This window comes from Dysidea avara, chromosome 7 (assembly GCF_963678975.1).
Source record: "Dysidea avara chromosome 7, odDysAvar1.4, whole genome shotgun sequence".
Taxonomy (NCBI): Eukaryota; Metazoa; Porifera; class Demospongiae; order Dictyoceratida; family Dysideidae; genus Dysidea; species Dysidea avara.
In genome coordinates this window covers 8,667,266-8,694,035 of record NC_089278.1, presented here as the reverse complement: position 1 = coordinate 8,694,035, position 26,770 = coordinate 8,667,266, and the positions used below count along the sequence as shown (strand labels likewise).

General features: G+C 37.7%; 1 protein-coding gene across 4 annotated transcripts in view; it reads left to right on the top strand.

Moving 5' to 3' along the window:
- The window catches only part of LOC136261312 (uncharacterized), an 84,483-nt gene that overhangs the window by 6,802 nt on the left and 50,911 nt on the right, over nt 1–26,770 (top strand). For 3 of the 4 annotated variants that reach the window (XM_066055290.1, XM_066055288.1, XM_066055291.1), the window contains exons 2-5: nt 5,465–5,803; nt 9,054–9,437; nt 12,358–12,654; nt 19,354–19,692. In XM_066055290.1, the coding sequence (XP_065911362.1) occupies nt 5,465–5,803; nt 9,054–9,437; nt 12,358–12,654; nt 19,354–19,692 (1,359 nt within the window). The remainder of the gene's footprint in view (nt 1–5,464; nt 5,804–9,053; nt 9,438–12,357; nt 12,655–19,353; nt 19,693–26,770) is intronic. The other variant, XM_066055292.1, reaches the window with a different exon arrangement.

Genomic DNA, 26,770 nt, shown 5'->3' with positions numbered 1-26,770 from the left:
GTCTGCAGCTGAACTCTCTACATTTGGAGCTGAACTCTCTACAAGGTAAATTCTTTTTTCTAGCTGATCTCTCTACAGGGTGAATTGTTTGCAGCTGAAGTCTCTACAGGGTGGTTCTTTGTAGCTGAATTCTCTACAAGGTGACTTCTTCTAGCTGATCTCTCTACAGGGTGACTTGTTTCTAGCTGAATTATCTATAAGATTAACTGTTTGTAGCTGAACTTCCTACAGAATAACTTGCAGTGTAATGTAATTCTTTAATGGAATAAGTTATAAATGTAGCCAAATGCTCTATTAGGATGACTGTTCTATTAGAGTATCTTGATCTTGCATTTGCTACACGTAGTTGGGTTTCAAATCATAACTCAGTGGTTTGTAATCCGATTCTTTTGTACTGCTGCAAGGACTTCCTATGATGATTATTCCAGCTACACACCGATTTTCAGCTCATTGCTCTTAGCAGTTTGCCTGGTAGGCATGAAAACTAATAGTTTTTTTATTCGTAAAAATCGATTGCGTAATTGTTCGTAAAAATCGATTGCGTAATTGTCACACAGGTTGGGTTTTGTGTCATATCTCTATGGTTTTTATCTCGATTCTTTTCAAACCACAAAAAGGCACTCCTACGATGGTTACTCCATCTACATAGCAATTTTCAGCTCATTCCTTCAAGGGGTTTACCCTGTGGGCGTGACAGACCTTCGACCTTATTTTACGCGAATAATCGATCATAACTCCGTGAATGTTCATCGGATTCCTACCAAAGTTGGTACTGAGATCCGCCTTAATGAGCCCTTCAAGTGTGCCAAATTTCAGCCTGATTCGAGCACACATTCGTGTTTTATGGCGGATTTTGCGAAGTGTGCGAAATGAAGTAGAAGAAAAAAACGAAGAAATTAATACGAAAGTTTGTTCACTCGTATCTCGGAAATGGCTGGAGCGATTTTCTTCAAATTTTGGATGTAGACTCTCCTAACTGGACGGCACTTCTCTAGCAAATTTGGTTCCAATCGGATTTGGGATCTTAGAGTTACATAGGTGTGAAAATTGCATTTTCTTTCTTCCTGTTAATATACTCACGGTGTGGCGCGCGTGTCTTGATTCCTCCCCTTATTGCATCTTAGTGACCACCACTTGAACATTTGTAGGATCATGGCTTGACTCATATAGTCTCCCAGAGATCATCACTAGTAGGTCACTCCCCATAGCTGGAGCTGGTAGTTCCAATCCTCAGCAAGTTGTTGCATATGACCAGAGTTGGGGTAGTTACTTCAGAAAAGTAACTAGTTACTAGCTATAGCTACACGTTACTTTTATCCCATGTAACTTAGTTACAGTTACAGTAACTTTTCAAAAGGTAACTAAGTACTCTAGTTACTATTTACTTTCCTAGTATAAATTATGACTTGTTTTTTGCTTTTGTAACATGAATTTTGCTCAGATATGCATCATTAAGGGAAGCAATGTTAGTTTTAATTATTGCGACGTCTGTTACTCAAGCTGAATCATAGAGAATAGTACACAGAATCTGTCTAGCTGTAGTATATATGGCACAAAATTGAAGATTCTTGCTTTTAAAGCATAATTAGATATAGTTACAATGTTTGTACTTATTAATTCCGGTAACTGTTTACGTCATTCATTGCTCTTGTTGTGTGCTACTGTAACATTGCTAATTGAATGGGAGTAGGCCTTGTGCACTCATGGCCACCTCCCTTGGGTTGTAAGAATGTAATGTTTCCTAGCAACCAAGTGGTACTTATGATTAGCAGTACAGCCATAAACCAAAAACAGATAAACTGTATTCCTTAGGCTCCATTCCTATTCTTTTGATAGCTATGGCATTATGTCTGAGCAAATGTGAGTTATGGTCAGACAATTTGGACAGCAAATGGGCAGTGACTGTCGGTTATATTTGTCTCTGGAAATAGTAATCATTAAAATCCCACAAAACAATAAAATCAATGTAAACCACAAATCCTTATTTTGACTGTTCTATTGAAGCAAAATAGGGATGTGGTTACAATTCCACAATCCCTTCTTGTTTTGTGAATTTTACAGATTCCTATTTCCCTTTTTAAAATTTCCATCTAGTTTAGTTACTAGGATTTTTTACTCATCTTCTGCTGATTATGCAAATAGTTGTATACCTACTCTATAGTGATTATTCACCTTGTAACAGCTTTACATGGCATGCCACGATGATGGTTAAACAGCAGCTGGGCAAACATTAAATAGGATGAGCACACAACGAATCATCCTAAGCGATTTACCTTCGCTAAACTTACTTACCTCTCCTTAGTTCACTTCAAACCTGAAGCATCTTGAAATCCATTTTAAAGACTAACACAACCACTGCAGGGCCATAGCCGGACTTTTTTCTGGGTAGGTTCTTTTAGAAGAAAAGTGGACCTTTTTATATGGCATGATGCACATTATGGTGTGCAAAGTACACTTTGCATGCTGTACATTATGGTGTGGCATGCTGAAACTAAAGGGGTCTAGGTAAGTATTTTTAGTGAAGGTAGATCATTCTAGGAGGATTGGTTGTGTGCTCGTCCTATTTCATGTTCATCCATCTGTTGTTTATCCATTGTCATGGCGTGCCATGCAAAGTAACTAAGTATAACTACTATAGACTATATAATTATTTGCATAATCTGCAGAAGGTAAGTTTTGCTTATTCCGCTATTCCGTATTCTGTGTTTAACAAACTCCCTTAGTTACTGGATTGATTTTGTCATTTACTAATATTGCAATGAGGTGGGTGGAAAAACTAGCATTGTTTACAGAAGTTATGGTTTTTAGTACTGCACTATCTACTGTTGGTGTAATTGTAGGTAGAGACCAATGTATTAGACACTTTACAAAATGGATCAGAAATAAGTTACCTTCCAATACAGCTATGGAGGGGTAGTTAGTTGCATTAATATACAGTACCTACTGAGACATTCAGCTACTTTACATGCAATCTGTATAGTATGTAGTTTTTATTGATGTTGATCATTTTGATTTGAGCACCATCTACTGAATTCATCTCTTAATCAGCTGCTTTATCATGGTATAGATTTTTCAGTAAAAATGTCTAGCAAATGTAAAAAAAAAGTCACTAATGGGTGCCATTTCACTTTGAGAAGATGGCCCAATCCTGATTGCCCTCCAACTACACGCGGACTTGGTCATAGATACAGGGGATAGCCAGTGGTGAACCACATGGCCCACATGTGGACTTGGTCATTGGCTTTACTAGTGACTTGGCCTAGCTAACCTACCAGAAGAAAGCTGTTAGGATAAGGGAAGAGACTGGCTGCTCCTAGTCCGGGGATCGAACTCCTGATGCCAGCCCCACCCACAGGGTTTCCCAAGCGGTTTCCTTCAACCACTCTGGTCCATTGGCTAGGCATTGATGGAGTAGTTATTTTTGTGCTATTTAAATACATCATACTTGAAGTGAAAAAATGTTCCCCACTGTGGATGTGTGGAGAAACGAGAAGAACGGGAATAAAAGCTTTCATGGTTCATTCACCAAGTCCTTTTTTACTGCAATAAATATGATTGCATAAGCTTAGTGATCAGTAATAGGTCTTCTGGGTGTTGTGTCTGATTTTTTAAGGTGATCTTTAGATGATTGCTCTATTAAGGGTTGAAAATTTTCAGAGGGATCCTTATTATGAGCCACTACTTTGGTTCATGGTAGTGTTTTGGCCCCTAAACATCTGATGAATGGTGAATGTTGATATTACTGTACAATATTATACACAATATTAAAGACCACTAAATTATTGTATGTGTGTATTATTAAACATACACTTTCCTTGTACAGCTATTCAGTGTTAGGGGTAACGCATTATGTAATAATTATTACTTTTGTGGTAACAAAGTAATATGTGACTGTCTCTGGGAAAACCGGTCTTATCGCCCATTTAAAAGTATCGAGAAACGTCAGTTTTAAATATTCAGTGTGTTGTAGCTGGCCAATGGTGGTAGCTACACATACCAAATTTTCATACGTTTCACAACAATTTCTTACCTTCCTGATCATTCACTGAAGAAGTAGTCAACAGCTAAGTTTCCCGCCATTTTAGATAGTTTTTAAACCGAGGTTGTCTGTATCAGGCGAGCTCCAGAAGGGTGGGAGGCGGGGGCCCTGGAAGGCGGGCAAGATGGTGTTCAAAAATTGAAAAGAAACGTGCTGGGATGAATCAGGCCAAGTTATAGGCCATTCAGTGCTCAGAACTGGCTAAAATGAAAGGAAATTTACAGCACAGGTCATTGTCCAACACCACGGAGCTGTACAGCCACACACAGCCATCTCCAGGTTGGCCAGGGCTCCATCAAGACCCCAGACCACTCGTACGGCTCGCCACTGTGCTCTAAAAAAGCACCCAGCAAAAGCAGACCACTTTGCTCTGGTCGACTGTGGCAGTGAAACTTGATAGTGCATTCATTAAGCTTTGTGTTTGTGTGAAAAAATCAAACTTCCTGTCTTGGGCGATAAGAACGGTTTTCGTAGATCCAGTCACATTATAATGAAATATACTATAAAAACTGGTAATATAACTCAAGTTACTTTACTTACAAACGTAATGCATTACCTAAGTAATGAAGTTACTGTACTGAGTCTTATATTACATAATATTATTACTACAAGTATTGAAGTTACTAATCTTGTTAGTAATCCACTGAGTAATGCCTAGCCACAATGAAGTAACAAAGCCTACTGAATGAAGTTTATTCACCAGCTTCTTACTTACAAGATTTGCACATTGTCCAACAACGCAATCGTGCCATGTGATAAGGTGGTAGTTTTACATGTGACAGCTTAAGGCTGTGGACACAAAGTAATATAATATGTAATATTATTATAGTTACTTTATTATATGGGTAATATGTAACTGTAACTAAATAGTTCAGTTGTAAGTAATATGTAATATGTAACAAGTTACTAAAAGTAATTGTCCCAACACTGCAACTGTTGAACACTTGGTTAAATAACACAAAAAACTGATAAACAAAGACCTGTTGCCACGTACATGTTTCAAATTGCCATTTTACGTAAATGGACAAGTACTGAAACATCTGTACATGTGTTACTCTATGTAATCATTAATCACAGGGTAATACAACCTTGGAACTCTTGGGTATCATAATACATGTGGAGTAAAACATGTATGATGACTGTTACATACCCAAGGGTAAAGACACTATACTGTACAGCAAGCCAGCATGATTATTACCCAGAAGTTACCCTCAACTTAGTCTCACATAGCCACACCACTATCTCGCCTCCTCTTTTTTATTTGTGATATCATTGGTCAGCAAGATAGAGTGAAGACAAAGCTGTGTTTGCAATTAAACAGCTACAAAGCTCCTTGCTGTCCTCACTGGGAACACTGCATAGCAATAGTACCAGTCCTGTTCAAAGTTTGTTGTATATGTTCTGCTATGCCAACCTATTTTGTAGTTGCTACAGTCACCATTGTCAGTAATCCAGCTGGTACACAAGATAGTGGATCTAATGACACATATGACTATCCCATATTGAGTAGTGTCACTCTAACATGTATGGCAACAGCAAGTGATGGGTCAACACCTACAGCAATCAATTACCAATGGAACACTACAGGATGTTACACTAACCCTGCTCATAACAGTGGTAATCCAACATGTTTTCCTACAAATCAGACGACACAAAGTGTAACTGGTAATAATCTAACTGCAGAGGATGCTGGTACCATCACTTGTACTGCAACCATTGGTGGTGTTGACTATACCAGTGGACCATTAACACTTCGTATATCAGGTTTGTCTATATGTTATAATATGCATGTTTGTAGCTGTTGTAGTTCATTACTGGCTAACCATTGCATGCCGCATCAAAGGAAAGAATGGCACCAGTCCCATAACAAAAATTAATTTTACAACTGAACGTGTGCCCCAACCATCTATTACTCAAATGTGAAATAGCCATTCCGCTTAGTTTTCAGCTGTTCCACCTATTATACATCTTTAAAAAGCAAAGAGCAATTCCAGAAGCACCTCAGCTAGTCACTACAGAAAGTACGACTGACCAACTATCAATATCTAAAACATGAAGTGACTTCAGTGTCAGCTATGTTCCATCTGTTAATAGTATGAGAAAAACCTCTGTACAATCAAAGTAAACAAACAAAAAATTAGAAATTTTACATTTACGATTGGACATGGACATGGACATTTTCAAAAGGCACTTTTACATTTATACAAGAGTTATTTTTATACCTAACGTTGTTTTTACAGCAGTCTTAGCTTCCAGACCCGGGTGTTGATCTTGTCATAGCACTTATCCATTTATTAGCGCATGTGCAAAGGACTAGACCAGCACTCCACAGAATTCCAAAGACCATACAGTGTTGTACACATGCTCTAAAGTCTAATACAGAGTTATATAATTGTAGAGATTAGCTTGTATGCCCCATGCAACTTAGTTTAGCAGGCCAATCTTACGCCTTTTAGTATAAGGCGCAGGCACTTATACCAAGCGTTGAGAGTTTCAAGGGCCTGGCCTACGAGATTAGACTGGGACATGCCAGCTTAATCTCTACAACACTGAATTAGATTTCTAGAGCACGTTTACAACACTATATAGTCTTTAGAGTGCTAGTCGATCCTTCGCACATGCGCTTATAAATGGATAAGCACTATGACAAGATCGACACCTGGGTCTGGAAGCAAACGCTGCTGTAAAAACAACGTTAGGCATGAAAAATAACTGTTTTGTAAATGTAAAGGTGTATTTAAAAAATATCCTTGTCCATGTCTGACCATGTCCGCCTTTTCCAACTACCCTAAGTCACAATATGTGCACTGTAACCTGTTGGTCTCTTGGGCATGGCTTTGTGGCCACACCACAAACCATAAACACATAACTCAATTACTTGCCAATGCCACTTGGCCTCCCTCCTCGCCTAATATCACACTCTAAACTTCAGTGCTAAACCTTGAAAGGATTCTATTTCGGGACAAATTCAGTTATGGCCTGACAACTAGTGTAATTTACCAGATATTGTCAGTGTCCGGACTGTTATTTCATGCACTGCTAGCCAAGCATAACTCGACTATAAATAAGGCTATGGGCTTGATGTAATCACTATTTTATATCGCTTCATCACGAGATGTGCCTTTTTGCCAACCGTAGTACATACAATGCACACATCATGGACTTGTCTCCTTTGTGTTCCAGTTTTTTCACTGACAATGCGAAGTATCGATTCGCGATAACATGATACGACTTCCGCCATCTAGTTTATTTGATGATGTAAGTAATTTTTGTGATGGTCTGCTCCAGCACCTTATTGACTTTCCTTGAACTGTTCTGATAATATAGTTGTAATAATTGTTAGTATATGTGTGTTGTGTGTAGTTTTGTATGTTTGGTGGTGCTATGTGTGTATGTGTTGTGTCTTTTGTGTACTCCAGTATGGAAGAATGGCTTTGCTGAGTACTGTGAATAAATAATCAATCAATCAATCAATCAATCAATCAATCAATCAATCAATCAATCAATCAAATGTTTTTGAGGATTCAGCTCAACGTGAACATACTATAGGGATTGAAGAAAAATAGAAGTGAAGCAAAAGAATACTTAAACAAAGAAGATTTCCTGTACCTGCAGATATACTAGTGGACATTTAATCTTTGATTCAGTCATGGTTATATACTGAAATTCAGGGATTTAATTTCCATTAGTATATCTGCAGGCACAGGCAGCCTTCTTTGTTTCACCACGTTCCTTGTTTCACTACCTTTTGTCTATCCAACTAAAAATTCCAATTTTTCCTTCTACTTATCAAGTGGTACGGTCGTACCGTTTAAGTAGGAATCCAGGTGAAATTTTCGCATGCCGCCAAAAATTCTACCTTTAGAAATCATCCTAGAGATATCTTACGAGACGAAAATCACCTTTACGGAATAGTACTAGTCCATATAGTACATAAAACAGCATTGAATACAACAAAACGCTTACTGGTGGCTGGATATTAATTTAAAAAATCGCCAAAACTCGAACTTTCTCCTCACTGCCTCACTGCCTCACTCACTGACCACAGTCGCAAGCCTAGAGCCCAAACGAAGCAGCGCACGGCCACCATTTTATGCCACAATAACAAACTCACCAGTGGGATGTGCCTTTTGGGGTTCCGACGAGTGTGTGCCCTCTGCGCCTTGTCTTTTCTTTTATCTTCAATCAGGCTGCTTGTCTTCTTCATCCAACGAAACCATATCGAGGCATTAATTTTCCGTATCAACACTTTCTTTAAAAAAACATAATAGATGCCACAAGATTATTTAAGACGTTTAGACTATGCTACTGTACCGAGGAATAGATTATATTCCTTACTGATATAATCTATGATGGAGGATACTGTACGGACGTACTGGTACTAGATAGCTTCACGATAGGTCACAAGATCACGCCCATTCTTCATTCTACACATTATCGATCTATCGATTGAAACCACGATGACACACCCCTTTTGCACCAGCTGTATTTCAGTGACCACACACCTTCAATTCGGAAGGCTGACTCGACATACTCCATAATCGATCGAAACCACGCCCCTTTTTTGGCAAGCGGACGTATTGCAGGCTGCCTCGAGATACTCTAACACAGCATTCACCCTAATAGAATAGTCACATGTTTATAGCTAGCTGTATGCCTTAACAAAAAACTAAACAAACTAGTATATTAAAAATTATAAATTTAAAAATAAAGTAGGAATCCAAATGATAAAAAGTAGTGAAACAAGAGAAGAACAATGGTAGCTATTACAGCATAGCTCGGTGGGAAATTCCTACTTTGGCATTGAACACAAAAAAATAGCTATATTATCATGCCAAAGTAGGGATTTCCCACCGAGCTATGCTGTAATAGCTACCATTGTTCTTCTCTTGTTTCACTACTTTTTATCGTTTGGATTCCTACTTTATTTATTAAATTTATAATTTTTAATATACTAGTAGTATATAGTAATCTACCAAATGTAATATTATATAGGTTGGTATGTACCCGCTAGGTATTGCAATGGTTAGAATGGTGATTGGTAATGATCAAACTGTTACTGGTGATCTCCTCACTGACTTTTCATACATTACTGGTACTACAAATGGTCTACTTGCTCATTGTGCGTCTGGACTGGGACCTACTGGTACTGATGATAATGCTGACCTGGGTTTATGGTACTTTAATGGAGCTCAGTTACCTTATGGACTGTGCCAACCTCCCATCATTCATTTGATCCAGTCAGAAGCAGCAAATCTTACTGATTATATTGGAGTGATCAACTTATGGCAGTGTGGAGCATTCACTACTACTGTAGAAGGTGTTTACACATGTGTCATAATGAACAGTTCAATGATGAACCAGACAAGGAAATTGGGTGTGTACTTCAGTGGAAGAAGTGAGTCACTTGATACATCTAGTGATACATAAGGGTGGGAACATGATATAGGGATGCAAGTTATGTATGCATGTACAGTCAAACCTCTCTAATCCAACACCTGCGTAATCCAGAATCCTCTCTAATTCGACCAAAATGTTATTTACCAACACTATTTGTATAGAAAACAACTTCTGTAATCTGACACCTCTGTATTCCGTAATCCGACATAAAATTTGATTCCCTAGACTTGGAAATACATTGTTTTCGACCTTTGTAATCTGACAGAAAATAATAGCAGCATTAAAAACAATCACAGAAAATAATTTTTAAGCAACCAAAGTATTTAATTGGTTGACAATAATAGAAAAAAGCTGTATTACTTGCAAATTCTAAAATCAATTCATGTTTAAAACATTGTGTGATCCGTTTCACCTGTAATTTACTACATAATCCGACATAATTCTAGATATTGTACAATGTCAGATTACAGAGGTGACTTGATAATCCAACAACCTCCTTAATTCAGCAAAATTTATGGCTCCCATTGAGCGTCGGATTAGAGGTTTGACTGTATATGTGATAATCGTGTTTGTAAATTTACTCTTGGTGTGGCACACTGGTTTTATTGGCTCCTACTTTAGCTACTTGACAATAAACTAGCATGACAAAAATTAAGAGTATATACGTGAATAACAGAGAAGGGATTTTCCATTATTTATTGGAGAAGAGAATCAATCCTTTTCTATTATCAATTTGATTTGATTTAATTTAAACTCTGGATGGTTGGAAATATGCAGTTCTTCCCTGCCAGAGGCATAAATACAAACACATTACAATCAAATATATGTACAAAACAAAACAAAAACCAAAAACACACCAAAAAGGAAAAGACAAAACAATCAAGTTAAGGCTGGTTTCCATATAGCCGCAAACTGCCTGTGCATTGCCTGTGACTATTACCAGGGTATTGGCAGGGGGCACTTTAAACAATATGGAGACGTACCTTGCTAATATCACAACAACTGTACCTCAGCCATCGTAAAGTTGGGAGAGGTTCAACCTTTCCTGCTCTTCCAGCATCACAGGCAGGATGATTTGTTAATGGAAACAAACACCACAGGCAAACACTGGCATGAAGAAGCCAAGCATGAGGTCTACAAGTATACCACGCTTTGTAGAGTGTCACTAAAGCACCTGTAACGTGCTGTGTTGTGACAAATTAAGGCATGCTTTTGCTGCCAGGGTCATTTCCAAGGTTCACTAAAATTTAAAATTAATATGGAAAAATACAGATGTGTTGCGAACTGTTTTTTTTTTTTTTTTAATGTATTGAGGTCTGTAGGACACCTGGTCCTACAGCCTGTTTATAGTTGTAACAGAAAGTGTGTTTGAAAAGGTGGAGAAAGGAGAAAAAATCCATGACTGGACCTAGGCAGCCTAGAACCTGCAGCCATCCGATTAATACTCGAACGCTTACAGGAGTCTGCCAGGTGGTCAGGATGTTTTCTCCTTGTCAATTTCATGTATATGTATCCAAGGAACTCTGTTAATCCATCCCTGCTACAGTCGCAGGCCAACCACAGCAAGTCACAGGCAGGCTACTGTAGGCACTCCAACTCAGGCAATAATGCAGGCAGTTTGTGGGAAACCAGCCTATAAGCATACACACACAATAGAAACAACTACAACAAAAAAAAACGCTTAGAATAAATCAAAAATATAAACTAATGTATGATACAAAGCCACCATTATGACTTCCCTTGCTCCCAAAGGCTCAGAATTTCAGTACTGAATAGTTTAGTAATGAAGTAATATTTAAAGTGAAAATCAAATATGTGACCCATCGTAGCTTTACCTGTTGATCTGTTTATTAAAATTTACAATTTAGTTAGCCACTTTTTGCCCTCATGATGTCCTTTCAGGTAAGGGGCTAATGAATTTCCATTGCCAACTAATATTTTTATACTGTGCTATTCAAAGTCACTATGACTGAAGCAATTATTTCTTTTAAGTAATGTTGGTATCAAGCCACTATGCAAGATTCATTGGAATTAATAAGGTTGATGAAGCCAACAATCAGTGCTATAAGTAAAATAGTAAACAAAATGGTTACTTGTATGGCAGCTGTACAAATATTGTTTTGCTATTTGTATGGCAGTCATTTGTCATAACTCAACCACCAAGCACACTAAGTTGGTAAGCTAGGTTGGCCCGGCTTTGCTGGGATGGGTGCTTTGTGCCCCAATCCTTACCTTCAATGCAGATAGTTAAGAGAATTTACCAATTATCAAATTAGCCGATATTAAAATTCTATAGTGCCCAACTGATCTGATGTTTATGTTTACCAAAATTTCACATGTATTTTGTAAAATTGTCATTTGAAAACTTTATTTTTGTCTTATTTTTATGAAAACAATAGCATCAGGGTCAGTAAAATTATAATCTGCTAATGATTACCAATGTCGATATTGTTGAAATTTGGCTGATAAACCGATTTCCGATTTTTTTACCAATTTAATCTGTGCATCACTACTTCACAGGCAAATGTCAGGGGTTAGGATTGTGTTCAGCTTTTGTTGCTTGTTTACCTAGTTGTTTATAGGCTGTTCTTGGTTCACATTTTAAAGGTAGGAACTAAGGTAGGTGAGTGGTTAACTGGCAATGGCATAGCATATAGTGATACTGATCTGACTTTTGGTAGTCCCAGGTTTGATCGTCTTCAGAGTTGTGGTTTTTATCCAATCAGGGTCTAATTTTTATTTACATGACTACCATTCTATCGAATTGCAATGGCCAGCAATAAAAAATAATTGTGAATAATAATGCCTATATGTGTAAGTATTGGATTTATTAACTCTTGAAAGCAGCAATGGTATATCAGTGGATTGTATGTGTTGTCATACTTTATAAAGTTGTATTTCTGATTGTCTCTACACAGCTGCTCCAATGATAGACACTCCATCATTATCTGCTTTGTCAGTTTATGCTGGTTCTCCCCTCACATTGTCCTGTACCTCACGAGGTTCTCCCCCAGACACATTCACATGGAGGAAGGATAGTGGTCCAATAGTACAGTCCACCAAACTTACTACAGTGACTCATAATAGTACTAGTGCAGTGTTCCGTGCTAACTTCTCCATTTACAGTGTTACTACAAGTGATAATGGAACATACACATGTACTGTAACTAATCCTATTGGAAGTGATAGTGAGACCATCACTGTCAATATTAGGGGTATGTTGAAACTTATCTGTGCTTAATTAACAGTCTGTTTATACTATGCTTCATGCAATCAAAATTGATTGTTGAGTCACATTTACACTATGAAGGCTTAATTAGCCTGCTCCATCCAGCCAAAAACTTAAACCCACAATCATAAGTTTCATCAAAGTACAGATAGAGATTGGTGGTAGAGTTTAAGGATTGCAGCTCTCTATTGTTATCAGGCTAGTAGGCGTGATAAAGACTTAATTGCAACCTCTCGATTCCTTGGAGTTGGTTAATTATACTAACTTTTTTGTTTTCGAATCCTTTTGTAGTTTTCAAGGTATATTGTCACCTATCAATACAGTTGCCATTTTAGCTGTACAGTTCGCTGTATCTTTATTCTGTTTATTAAAAACTGCAGTATTGTAGCTGCTTATACAGGGTGAGTAGAGCGAACCAAACCAAACCCACATCCCTAGTAGGTCCATTTCAAAGCAATTTGACACGGTTTGGTTTGATATGGTATGCGTTCATATACCACTTTGACACCTCAGATCACAGGAAACCAAAAGGCTATATTTCATGTATGGCCCTGACCACAGAGTGATATCATGATATGTGACTGGATCTGGGAAAACCGGTCTTATTGCCCATGTCAGCAGATTCGCTTTTTCACCAAGAACACAAAGCTACATGAATAAACTATTGATCATAATCAGTTAGACTTGAGTGGTCTGCTTTAGCTGGCTGCTTTTCCCAACCCCACATTGGTGATCCATACATATGTTGTGGGGCTTTAATCGAGCTATGGTCGAGCTATGGTCAGCCTGGGGATGGCTGTATGTGGCTGTACAGCTCTGTGGTGTTGACTAAAGACCTGTGCTGTGAATTTCCTTTCGTTTAAGCCAGTTTTGAGACCTGAATGGCCCATAACTTGGCCTGATTCATCCCTACACATTCCTCTTCAATTTTTGAACAGCATCTCCTTCCGGGCCCCTGCCTCCCACCTCATTTGGAGCTCACCTGATACAGCCAACCTTGGTTCAAAAACTATCTAAAATGCTGGAACCTTAGCTGTTAGCTACTTGTGCAATGGATGCTCTGGAAGGTAAGGAATTGGTATAAAATGTGTGAAAGTTTGATACACATAGCTTCAACCATTGGCGAGCTACAACACACTAAATACTTAAAACTGGCATTTCTCGATACTTTAAAATAGGCGATAAGCCTGGTTTTCCCAGACTATATAGCCCTGACCACAACTGCCTTTGATGCTGAAGCAGAAGTTACAAAGCATCAATTCTCTTTGATTATTTATATAGAGCTTTTGCATTGTAGGTTTGAGTTTAACATGAAGACTAGGCATTGTTTTGAAGGAAAATAATTGAGTGAGTCATTAGTACATAGTTCAGTTACTAAGCATCACTAAATAAATGTTTTTGCAATGTGGGGATTGTTTTTCTACACAGTACATTTCAACCACATGACAAGATGGCCCAGACATTCTCAACCTATACTACCAAGTACTTGTTTTAGCACCTTAGGTTACTTTAGGCATCCACAAAGTGGTTAGTTGGTTAAAATGATATCACTACTACCAACAAAACCCACAATCATTTCTTTTGTACCCACAATTTAAACCCACAATTGATGTTTTCAAACCTCTGTATAAAAGTAATGTGGTGAATGCAGGTTTGTCTTCTTCACCTATTAGGTATATATCACTTATACTTAGGGCTTGGATTCTAGTACTTGGGCTAGAAGAGGGCAGACACATTTCAAGTGCTATGTGAAATTATTGCTTAATTGCATAGTTCCACTTGGTATTTCACGTGAGCCTCAATAGACCCAATACAAAACTAGCAAATGGTGGATTGAATGGGGTTTACTGAATAATCAAATTGGGTTTAGTGTAAGTTTTAAGATGGTATGTTTGGTTTTTTAAATACCCTTTGGTTTATGGAAATATTAACAATGTCATGTACATCGTATGCAATTACCTCAGCCTTTTGCATGCCATACGAAGCAGCAATAAACATTATGTGGTAACTTATGTCGTAAGCTTAGTGTTCTTCAGCATGTTATAAACGAACCATTTGTATAATATATTTTAGCAGCGCTTAAAATGTGTCTGCCCTCCTCTGGGCTTGGGCATATATATTGTGGCCATGGTATAACTATCATACAGTATGATAGTACTGTATAGTGGGGACCACAAAGGTGTAGGCATGGCCCATGAAGAAACATCACCTACCTCATTTTTCCTAGATGACAATGAAGCAGTATTGGTTAGGCTAAACTAAGCCCAAACAAGCCTTGAGATCGACCCGAAATGTTTTCAACAAGTTGCTACGGAATTTAAAAAAATTTAACAGAATATTTTAGTGACTGACTGACTGAGTAAGTAACTAACTGACTGATGCCTTCAGTCAAGTGTAACTCGATAATGGCTAAGGCTATGTATAGGCTTAATTTTTTCACTGTTTGACGTCACTTTGGCCTGAGAGGTGCCTTTTGGCATACCAAAGTACATACAATGCATTCTTACCAGTGTCCTCCTTTGTGTCCCATTCATCTTTGCTAACAACGAAATGTGTCGATTTAGCAGTAGTACGTGATGGCTTAACGGAAACCGTCCATTTTTTTCATAGTGGCTACTTTGATTACAGAGGTGCTTTTTGAACAGTTCTTGATTCGTACTACTGTGACATAGCTGACAACAAAGCATAATGGATACTTCACTTCTCAGACGATAATTGATTTAACTAGGGTGCACTCATTTCTTTCTTTTGATGTGGTATGCATGGATTGCAAGGGGTGCTTTTCGAACAGTACTACTATGTAACGGGTCTAACATAGCTGACGACGAAGCATAATGGATGCTTCACTTTTCAGACAATAATTGATAAAGCTGGGGTGCGTGGCATCATTTCTTTTGCGGTATGCGTGAGTCACCAGTCATAATAACATAATATTGCAAAAAAAAAGTTTAGAAACAAGTACATGAAAAAAAGGGATTTTCAACTAGAGTAGCCATAGCACTTTGATAAAAAGTACTGAAACAAGCTGGAGTAGTGCATAATATTGAATTACAGTAAAACAATAAGAAGTGTTATGTCCCTACTGTGCATTTCTGTTATGGTATCTTGAGCACAGTAGGGATATAACACTTTTTATTGTTTTACTGTTATTTGATATCATGCAATACCATACTGTAGTTGAAAATTCCAATTTTTTTCTGTACTTGTTAAATATACACTAACTTGGAAATCGATCTGAGACTAGATAGTTTGAACTAAATGGTAGTACAAACAGGCTGTTAGACTTAACTGTATTTGTTTGTATAAGCCTGGGTGTCACTCAAGATATTACACAGTTAGGTGTGTGTGTATCTTGTTAACTCATTCCTAGAAATTATCAGATTCTTTGATGCACTTTCCTACTTCTGTCTTCTATAAAAAATGTAAGGAAAAGAAAATTGAGTAGAGTTCATAGAAATAACAAGCAATGAGACAAGGGAAGTCGCCTAAAATTGCAGTTATAACAGTGTATATATAATTCCTACTCCAGTCATAGACAGAGTATAGCCGGATTATCACCATGACCGAAGTAGGGATTAAATTCCCACTAGGATAGTTGGACCTCCTTGTTTCATTGACTAAAATGTAAAACTTTTTACATTTGTTTATTTACTTTCTTTGTATGCCTGGTTACTACATTAATAGAATGAGTGGTGCCAGCTAGACATATTATAAAAATCAATCATGCAACTAATGCACATCCCAACTATCAATTACTGGAAAGCAATGCGGCCATTACTCTTTATTTTCAGTTTTGTTCCACCCGTTACACAGCATTACAAACAGAAAAGAAAATTGTATCTAAACATACGTCCTGACTATCATTTACTGAGAAGCAGAGTGGCCATTTCACTTCATTTCTAGTACCCATTATACAGCATCACAAACTACAATAAGTGTCTCTACAGAAATTACGGATGATTCTAGTGACAGCACACTAGCAGCTGCACTGTAGCCATCAAGCATTACTGTCATTCAACACCTACACAGTAGTGGAGAAAGAAGTGTAACACAAAGGAGGACAAAGGTAGCATGCATTGTAGCTGTGAAAAGGTACATCTCAGCTCAAAGTGACATTGAAATCAAGCCTGTAGCATTAACCATAGTCAAGTAATGCTTGGTTGTAGGCATCAGTTAGTTAGCTAATTAGTTAGTTAATTAGTTATATAGTTAGTTAGTCAGTAAGATAGTCAGTTAGTAGAGAATTCAGCTAATAGAAAATTTTAAAATTCCATAGAAACTTGTTGAAAAGTCTTGGGGTCATTAACCAATACCACCAAGCTGCTATGAAGGAAAAGTGAGGCTGGTTTTTAGGTGATAGCTTTGGGCAGGAAAGTCCAAACCTTCATCATCCCTACTACATAATACTACTATACTGTATGATGTAGTCACAGTTCATAAGATAGTTTGTGAGGATAGGTTTCATATTGGTCTTGACTGCTGGCACTTGTGTAATGTTGCCTATATGTAATCACATCCATCATACAGGTATAGTAGGGACCACAAAGGAGTAGGTGTGGCTCATGAAATAACATCACCCAAACACCAGCCTCAATATTCCCAGATGATGATGAGGCAGTATTGGTTAGGTAAAACTAAGCCCAAACAAGCTTTCAGGTTGACCCGAAACACTTTCAGCAAGGTTGCTACGAGATTTAAAAAATCTATTTAATGGAATTTTCTACTGACTGCCTGACTGATTGATGCCTTCAGACAAGCATGACTTAATATCGACTAAGGCTACAGACTTGATTTTTTACTCTTTGACATTGCTTTGGCCCAATAGGTGCCTTTTGACATACCGCAGTACGTACAATGCATTTTTCATGGACTTACCAGCGTCCTCCTTTGTGTCCCATTCATCTTTGCTTCTGACAGCGAAAGGTGTTGATTTGGTGGTAGCAAATGATGGCTTTCCTTTGAAATGGAAATTGTCCATATTTTTCATAGTGACTATTTTGATTGCAGAGGTGCTTTTCGAACAGTTCTTGATTTGTACTACCGTGTAACGGGTTGAACATAGCCGACAATGAAGCGTAATGGATACTTCACTTTTCAGACAATATTTAATATTTATTATTATTGTTTTTACTGTGCAGAAATCACAATTGATTATAACCCACATATATATAATTACTTACGTAAGTTATTACAAAACTTATCCAGGGATGGGGAATTAACTATGAGGGTTCCAAAGTTTAATCACAAAGGGGGAAAAGGAAAATTAATATGAGTCAGTGTTTGTCATCAGTTGCTTGTAGTATCCTTTTCTTAATCACGAATTATTAGGCGTAAAGTAATCTTTGGGGATATCAAAATATGACTGGGACGCGCGGCGTCATTTCTTTCTTTCAGTATGCGTGGATTGCAGAGGTGCTTTTCAAACAGTTCTTGATTCATAATGCTGTGTAATGGGTTGAACATAGCTGACAATGAAGCATAACGGATACTTCACTTTTCAGACGATAATTGGTATAGCTGGGGCTCGCGACACCATTTCAGATGTGGTATGTGTGGTTTCACCAGTCATAATAACTATTTACAAGAAAGTGAACAAACAAGTACACAAAAAAAATTTGGAATTTTCAACTACAGTAGGGACCATAGCACATCGATAAAAAGTACTGAAACAAGCTGGATTAGTGCATGAATCACAGTAAAACATAATTATATCACGGTAAAATAATAAATAGTGTTACATCCCTACTGTGCGTTTTTATTAAGGCATCTTGAGCACAGTAGGGATATAGTGCTTCTTGTTGTTTTACTGTGGTTTAATATCGTGCTGTCAGGCCTTAAATTAAGATGTGGTCAATGGACAAAGGACAAAAATAGCACAATGTCTGCACATAATTTAGTTTTGTGCAGACACACATGTCCTTGCAAAACCAATGGTGGTACATAAAAGCTGATGTGTACATTGTAATGCTAACAATAACTGTCACTTGGTTGCTAGGAGATCTACATTTTCCCAACGCAAGGATTTACCAATGCCATCACCCCATTGTGTACTGCTATCACCAGCAGCTGTAATGACCACAGCCTGGTGATATGTTGCAGCTATGTGGTTGTATTTAACTTCAAAACTTTCATTAGAAATTCCCTATTCCAATTCCAGCAGTGTAAAGTGCTCCTCTAGCTCATGTCTGTACAATTTGACTCTATGTCTGTACATTTGTGAATATGTAAGGACATTTGACCTCGTCACCTTAAAAATTAACTAAGGCCTTGCACTACTCCAACTTGTTTCAGTACTTTTTATTGATGTGCTGGTCCCTACTCTAGTTGAAAATTCCAATTTTTTTGTGTGCTTGTTGTATTATATATCTTAAAGTTTCAGTTGGAAAGTGCACGAATACTTTCATAGAGTGACTGTAGATTATTTGACTGCACTGCACTATTAGAGTATTTCAATCTTTGATTTAAAGTGTTAGGTTGGCCATTCCTAATTTATCTTATACTGCTTTGCTTACATTTTGTGACATAATTTGTGACTGGTGATACACTACCATATTGTATGACATATCCCAAAAATCATCAAGCTACATGTAATATCGGAGCAGTTGTATGCTATTAAGAGTTCCATTTGTAAGCATGTACAATCTAATGTTGAACGATTTGTGAGTATACAATTATTATTTTGCAGTCATTACAGTCACCATAATCAGTACTCCTGCTGGTACACCAGTTAGAGGATCTGCTAACACATTTGACTATCCCATATTGAGTAGCGTCACTCTGACATGTATGGCAACAGCAAGTGATGGGTCAACACCTACAGTGACCAACTACCAGTGGAACACTACAGGATGTTACACTAACCCTGCTCATAATAGTGGTAATCCAGCTTGTTTTCCTACTGGTCAGACAACACAAATTGTAACTGATAATGATCTAACTGCAGAGGATGCTGGTACCATCACTTGTACTGCAACCATTGGTGGTGTTAATTATACCAGTGGATCATTATTACTTCACATATCTGGTAAGTGTATTTGTACCATATGACTATGTGAGTTGTGGTTTAGGGACGGTATATATTTTAAAATGTGTTGGTATGACAAATCACATAACCTTCTTTAAACAAGCCAGATATGGATAGTTTCAATAGCTGTGTTCTGGTAGTAATGCTACTATCTGTACTAGCTTGTTTTTCTTTTATTTTTGTTTTTTCTGCAGAACAACAACTGTTCTTGGGTGTGTGGTCCACGACAAAGTGACTAAAACCCATAAGAGCATGTGGAAATGATTTTTGGCATATGGAAATGGATTTTTATTGTTTGTGAATACATTTTATAGAAGTTTATAGCTAATTTCTTCGAGAGAAACAAGGGCAAAACGAAGTCTATCAAGGCCATTATCTCTGTCACTAGGACGAAACACACTAAAACACTACCATAGGCCCTAATAAACTTAATGTACAGTATCACAATGCTCCAGAAATGCCCATAGATTGCTGTAGAGCATAGTAGGTACTGGCTTACCTGTGCCTTTGCAGCAACTTGGTAGTTCCACAAACTACGCTGTGGCTGCACAAAAAACATTAAGCTTCATGTTTACTTTAAACTATTCATGCAGTTAGACTGGTGTTACGGCCCTTTCAACAGTATTAGTAGTCATTCAAAGTTCTAAATGACTATACTGTAATGCTCCCATATATGTATTAGTTAAAGCACTGCTGCGAGTGCTGTATGAAAAATATAGCATGTAAAAAAGTAGGAGAGACAGAAATATAGCTCAAGACTAAGCTGAGTGCTATATGAAAAATATAGCACATAATTAACTGGCAAATATAGCTCAAGGCTAAGCTGAGTGCTATATGATAAATGTAACACGTAAAAGAGTGTGAGAGAGATAAATGTAGCTCAAGGCTAAGCTGAGTGCTATATGAAAAATATAGCACATAATTAACTGGCAAATATAGCTCAAGGCTAAGCTGAGTGCTATATGATAAATGTAACACGTAAAAGAGTGTGAGAGAGACAAATATAGCTCAAGGCAAAGCTGAGTGCTATATGAAAAATATAGCACATAATTAACTGGCAAATATAGCTCAAGGCTAAGCTGAGTGCTATATGATAAATGTAACACGTAAAAGAGTGTGAGAGAGACAAATATAGCTCAAGGCTAAGCTGAGTGCTATATGAAAAATATAGCACATAATTAACTGGCAAATATAGCTCAAGGCTAAGCTGAGTGCTATATGATAAATGTAACACGTAAAAGAGTGTGAGAGAGACAAATATAGCTCAAGGCAAAGCTAAGTGCTATATTTTATCTCGAGACCACTTAAACCAGTTATAACACAAACAAGGCAGTGAGGCAGTACTTTAATTGGTTTAAAGAACTTCCAAGTTATAGCTGTAGCTTGAGTGAAACATGCGTGAAACTGTTTGAGACATACAAAGCAGCCTTCAGTGAAGCAATTGACTTTGCTCTGGATATACAGGGTAGACATGCTTTTTCCTCTGCCTCTGGGGTGCTTTCTTCTTCAGGTAATCATCTTTGTTGCCTCAATTTTATGGTTGGGTGCCACATGACTAGTTGTTTTCTGCCCAACTACAGTGTGTCAGTCACTAATATAGCACTGTGGTTGCATATATAGCAGCACTGTGGTATGTAAAATGTTCTGCATGGCAAATATAGCACTATTTTCGCCTTGATCTTTCACTTTAAAGTTCTTTGAACATATGTAAAGAGCATTTACATTGCTAATAGTTGCTCAAAATCAAATGAGAGGTCAAAATTTTCACGATTGCATTTGTGTTATTAAAAATTATCAATGGTGGATTATAGTAACCATATGTATTTTCAGAAATACGTATCTGCATGGGTCTCATTTTTGTAGTTGTAATACTCTGTGCAGAAGAATCATCAATCACCAGTACTTGTTAGTGACTACATGTATGTTATTCATATCAAGACACACTGTGTGGCCCAAGAAGCTGGTGTGCCACTCTGCGATTATATTGACAGGAAGAAAACACAATTTTCACACATATGTAGCTCTTATCCGATTGAAACTAAATTTGGTACAGAAGTGCCCGTATAGTAGGGGAGTCTGCCTAAGAAATTTGAAGAAAATTGCCCCAGCCATTTCTGAGATATGAATGGCCAAAGTTTCGGTGTTTTTTTTTTTTTTTTTTTTCTCCTTCTACTTCTATTTGCACATTTTGCAAAATCTGCCATTAAATACAAACACGTACTCTGATCAAGCCGAAATTTGCTACACTTAAAGGGCTCATTAAAGCAAATCTCAGTACCAAGTTTGATGGGAATCCAATAAAGAATCACAGAGATATGACCAATTATTCATGTAAAATAATATCGAACTTGTGTGGGCTATGTGGTTGGAGTAACCATCGTAGGAGTGCCTTTGTGTGGTTTGAAAGGAATCCAGATAAAGGCCATCAAGATATGACACAAAACACAACCTATGTCACAATTATATGAGTGAGTTTTAGGGAAAAAAACTATTAGTTTTTAGACCTACCAGGCGAACAGCATTAAGCAATGAGCTGAAAATCGGTATGTAGCCGGAATAATCTAAAACAGCCAAGCTGTAAAAAAAAGTGTGACCCCAAAAATGCTATGGTGAAAAAAAAGGTGTGAAATCCAAGGTGGCAGCCAAGAAATGGCTTAGGTTAATGATAAAAAATTTAATAATGACAATTCAGGTGAATTTGGTGTCAAAATTCAGCGGCACCAAATTCACCTGAATTTTCATTATTAAAATTTTTACCATCACAGCCATTTCTTGACCAACACCTTGGATTTCACACCTTTTTTTCACCATAACCTTTTTGGGGGCTGCACTCTTTTTTTACAGCTTGGCTGTTTTGGATTAGATATCACTTCTTTTTGTATTTGTATACCCAAAGCCAGCCAATGGCCTGCTTTGGGGCTTTTTAACCTATCTTTTTTCTTTACCACAGGAAGGAGAAAAATTAAGATAAACAGGTTTTAAATACTTTAACTATTTCTGATTTTATCAGCGAGATCAAGATACTCTAATAGAACAGTTACCCTAATAGAGCATTCAGCTGCCGAGATAGTCTAATAGAACAGTCACCCCGTAGAGAGCTCAGCCACAAATAAATGACCTTGTACAGAGTTCAGCTACAAGCAAGTCACCCTGTAGAGAACTCAGCTAAAAACAAATCACCATGTAGAGAGTTCAGCTTGAAAAATTCACCCTGTAGAGAGATCAGCTACAAACAAATCAACCTAAGGAGTTCAGCCACAAACAAATCACCCTGTAGGAAGTTCAACTACAACAAATTACTCTTCAGAAAATTAGCTACAAACAAATCACCCTGTAGATAGATCAGCTAGACACAAGTCACCCTGTAGAGAGTTCAGCTACAAACAAATCACCCTGTAGATAGATCAGATAGACACAAGTCACCCTGTAGAGAGTTCAGTCACAAACAAATCACCCTGTAGCTACAAACAAATTACCCTGCAGAAAATTCAGCTACAAACAAATCACCCTGTAGATAGATCAGCTAGACACAAGTCACCCTGTAGAGAGTTCAGCTAAAAACAAATCACATTGTAGAGAGTTGAGCTACAAATATTCACTCCATAGAGAGATCAGCTACAAACAAATCACAGTGTAGAGAGATCAACTACCCTGTATAGTGTAGAGAGTTCAGCTACAAACTAGAGAACAGCTAGAAACAAGTTACCCTGTATAGAGTTTAGCTACAAGCAAATCACCCTGTGGAGAGATCAGACAGACACAAGTCACCCCATAGAGAGATCAGCCAGGACCATGTCAACCCTGTAGAGAATTCAGCTAAAAACAAATCACCTTGTAGAGAGTTCAGCTAGAAACAAGTCATCCTGTAGAAAAATCAGCTAGAACCAAGTCACCATCTAGAGAGGTCAGCTACAAGCAAAGCACCCTATGGAGAGATCAGCCAGACACAGGTCACCCCGTAGAGAAATCAGCCAGGAACATGTCACCCTGTAGAGGTTCAGCTAAAAACAAGTCACCTTGTAGAGAGATCAGCTAGAAATAAGTTATCCTGTAGAAAATCAGCTAGAACCAAGTCACCATGTAGAGAGTTCAGCTACAAACAAATCTCCCTGTTAAATCAACTAGAAACAAGTCATACTGTATTGAGTTCAGCTACAAACGAGTTACCGTGTAGTGAGATCAGCTTCATAACAATCACGCTGTAGAGAGATCAGAGTTTAGCTGCAATCAAATCACCCTGTAAAGAGTTCAGCTGCAAACAAGTCACCCTGTAGAGAGATCAGCTAGAAAAAAAGTTACACTGCAGAGAGATTGTAGAAAAACCAGCTAGAACCAAGTCATCATGTAGAGAGTTCATCTACAGGCAAATCTTGTTAAATCAGCTAGAAACAAGTCATCCTGTATTGAGTTCAGCTACAAACGAGCCACCCTATAGAGAGATCAACTACAAAACAATCACACTGTAGAGAGATCATTTAGAAAAAGGGAATTCAGCTGCAAACAAATCACACTTTAGAGATATCAGAGGCCCACAACATCAGCTAGAAATATTTCACCCTGTAGAAAGATCAGTTAGAACCAAGGCACCATGTAGAGAGTTCAGCCACAAACAAATCTCTCTGTAGATAGAAACAAGTCACTCTGTACAGAGTTCAGCTACACTTCAAGTTAACCTGAGCTAAAAACAAATTACCCTGTAGAGAGTTCAGCTACAAACAAATCACACTGTAGAGAGATCAGCTAGAAACGATTTACCCTGTAGAGAGTTCAGCTTTATACAAATCACCCTGTAGAGAGTTCAGCTTTAAAAAATTACCTTGTAGAGAAATCAGCTAGATATAAGTCACCATGTAGAGAGTGCAGCTACAAACTAATCATCCCGTAGAGAGTGCAGCTACATTTTATGTCACCACGTAGAGAGTTTATTTCAAGTCACACAGTGGAGATCAGCTACAAACAAGTTATCCTGTAAAAGAAATGGCATGTAATAAATTCAAAATTTGTATGATTACTGATGAAGTCAAAAATACTCTAGTTAATATAATGTTTTGGATGTCTTTCTTCTTTCTCTGTGGTAAAGAAAAAAGCACAGGTTAAAATAACCCTAAAGCCGGCATCGTTATTAAAATTTTTACCACTAAGCTACCATCACAGCCATTTTTTGTCACCACCTTGGATTCCACATCTTTTTTCACCATGACATTTTTTGGGGGCTGCACCTTTTTTACAGCTTTGCTGTTTTGGATAAGATATAAATTAGCACTTCATCTGAAAACGAATGCTCTTGAAGACTAAACAGAAAACTTTTCAGGTCACTATATCATATAGTACCATAGTACTATTTATTAGACATAGTATTGTACTGCATATTAGAGATCATGAAGATTTGGGCTTTCTGGCCAAAAATATGACACTAAAACCAGCCTCACAATACCTTCATGCAGTATTGGTTAGATATAACCAAGCCCAAAAGTGCATTCATGTAGTATGACCTAAAATGCTTCCAATAAATTGCTACAAAATTTGAAAAGAGAGGAATTTTCTACTGACTGACTGATTGCCTGACAATATCTTCAGACAAGCGTAACTCAATTACAGCTAAAGTTATCTAATCCAAAACAGCCAAGCTGTAAAAAAACAGCGCGGCCCTCAAAAAGGCTATGGTGAAAAAAGATGTGAAATCCAAGGTGGCGGCCAAGAAATGGCTATGATGGTAGGTTAATGGTAAAAATTTTAATAACGACAATTCAGGTGAATTTTTGTGCCGCTTGGTCTTGGCAAAAAATTCACCTAAATTGCCATTGTTAAAATTTTTACCATTAACCTACCATCACAGCCATTTCTTGGCTGCCACCTTGGATTTCACATCTTTTTTCACCATAGCCTTTTTGAGGGCCGCACTGTTTTTTTACAGCTTGGCTGTTTTGGATTAGATTTCATTTCTTTTTGTATTTGTATACCACAAAGCCGGCCTATGGCCAGCTTTGGGACTTTTTTACCCTGTCTTTTTTTTCTTTACCACAGGAAGAAGTAAAGATGAAGCAGATGTACTTTAAATATTTCTGATTTTATCAGTAAATGTACAAATTATATATATAATACATATATTAATTACAGAACTCTCCATGGTGGTTTCTTTGTAACTGAACACTCTACAAGGTGACTTCTTCTTGCTGCCCTCTCTACAGGGTGAATTGTTAGTAGCTGAACAATCTACAAGTAACTTCTTCTAGCTGATCTCTCTACAGGGTGATTTGTTTGTAGCTGAACTATCTACAAGGTAACTTCTTCTAGCTGATCTCTCTACAGGGTGGTTTGTTTGTAGCTGAATTCTGTGCAGGTGATTTGTTTGCAGCTGAGCTCTTTACAGAATGGTTTCTTTGTAGCTGAACTCTCTACAAGGTAACTTCTTCTAACTGATCTTTCTACAGGGCAATTTGTTTGTGGCTGAACTTTCTACAGGGTGATTTCTTTGAAGCTGAACTCTCTACATGGTGGTTTCTTTGTAACTGAACTCTCTACAAGGTAATTTCTTCTAGCTGATCTCTCTACAGGGTGATTTGTTTGTAGCTTAACTCTCTACAGGTGATTTGTTTGCAGCTGAACTCTCTACATGATGGTTCTTTGTAGCTGAACTCTCTACAAGGTGACTTCTTCTAGCTGATCTTTCTACAGGGGGATTTGTTTGCAGCTGAAGTCTCTACATGATGGTTTCTTTGTAACTGAACTCTCTACAAGGTAACTTCTTCTAGCTGATCTTTCTAGAGGGTGATTTGTTTGTAGCTGAATTCTCTACAAGGAAACTTCTTCTAGCTGATCTCTCTACAAGGAGATTTGTTTGTAGCTGAACTCTCTACAGGTGATTTGTTTGCAGCTGAACTCTCTACATGGTGGTTTCTTTGTAGCTGAACTCTCTACAAGGTAATTTCTTTTAGCTGATGTCTCTACAAGGTCACTAGTTTGTAGCTGAATTCTCTACATGATGGTTTCTTTGTAACTGAACTCTCTACAAGTTGACTCCTTCTAGCTGATCTTTCTAAAGGGTGATTTTTTTGTAGCTGAACTCTCTACAAGGAAC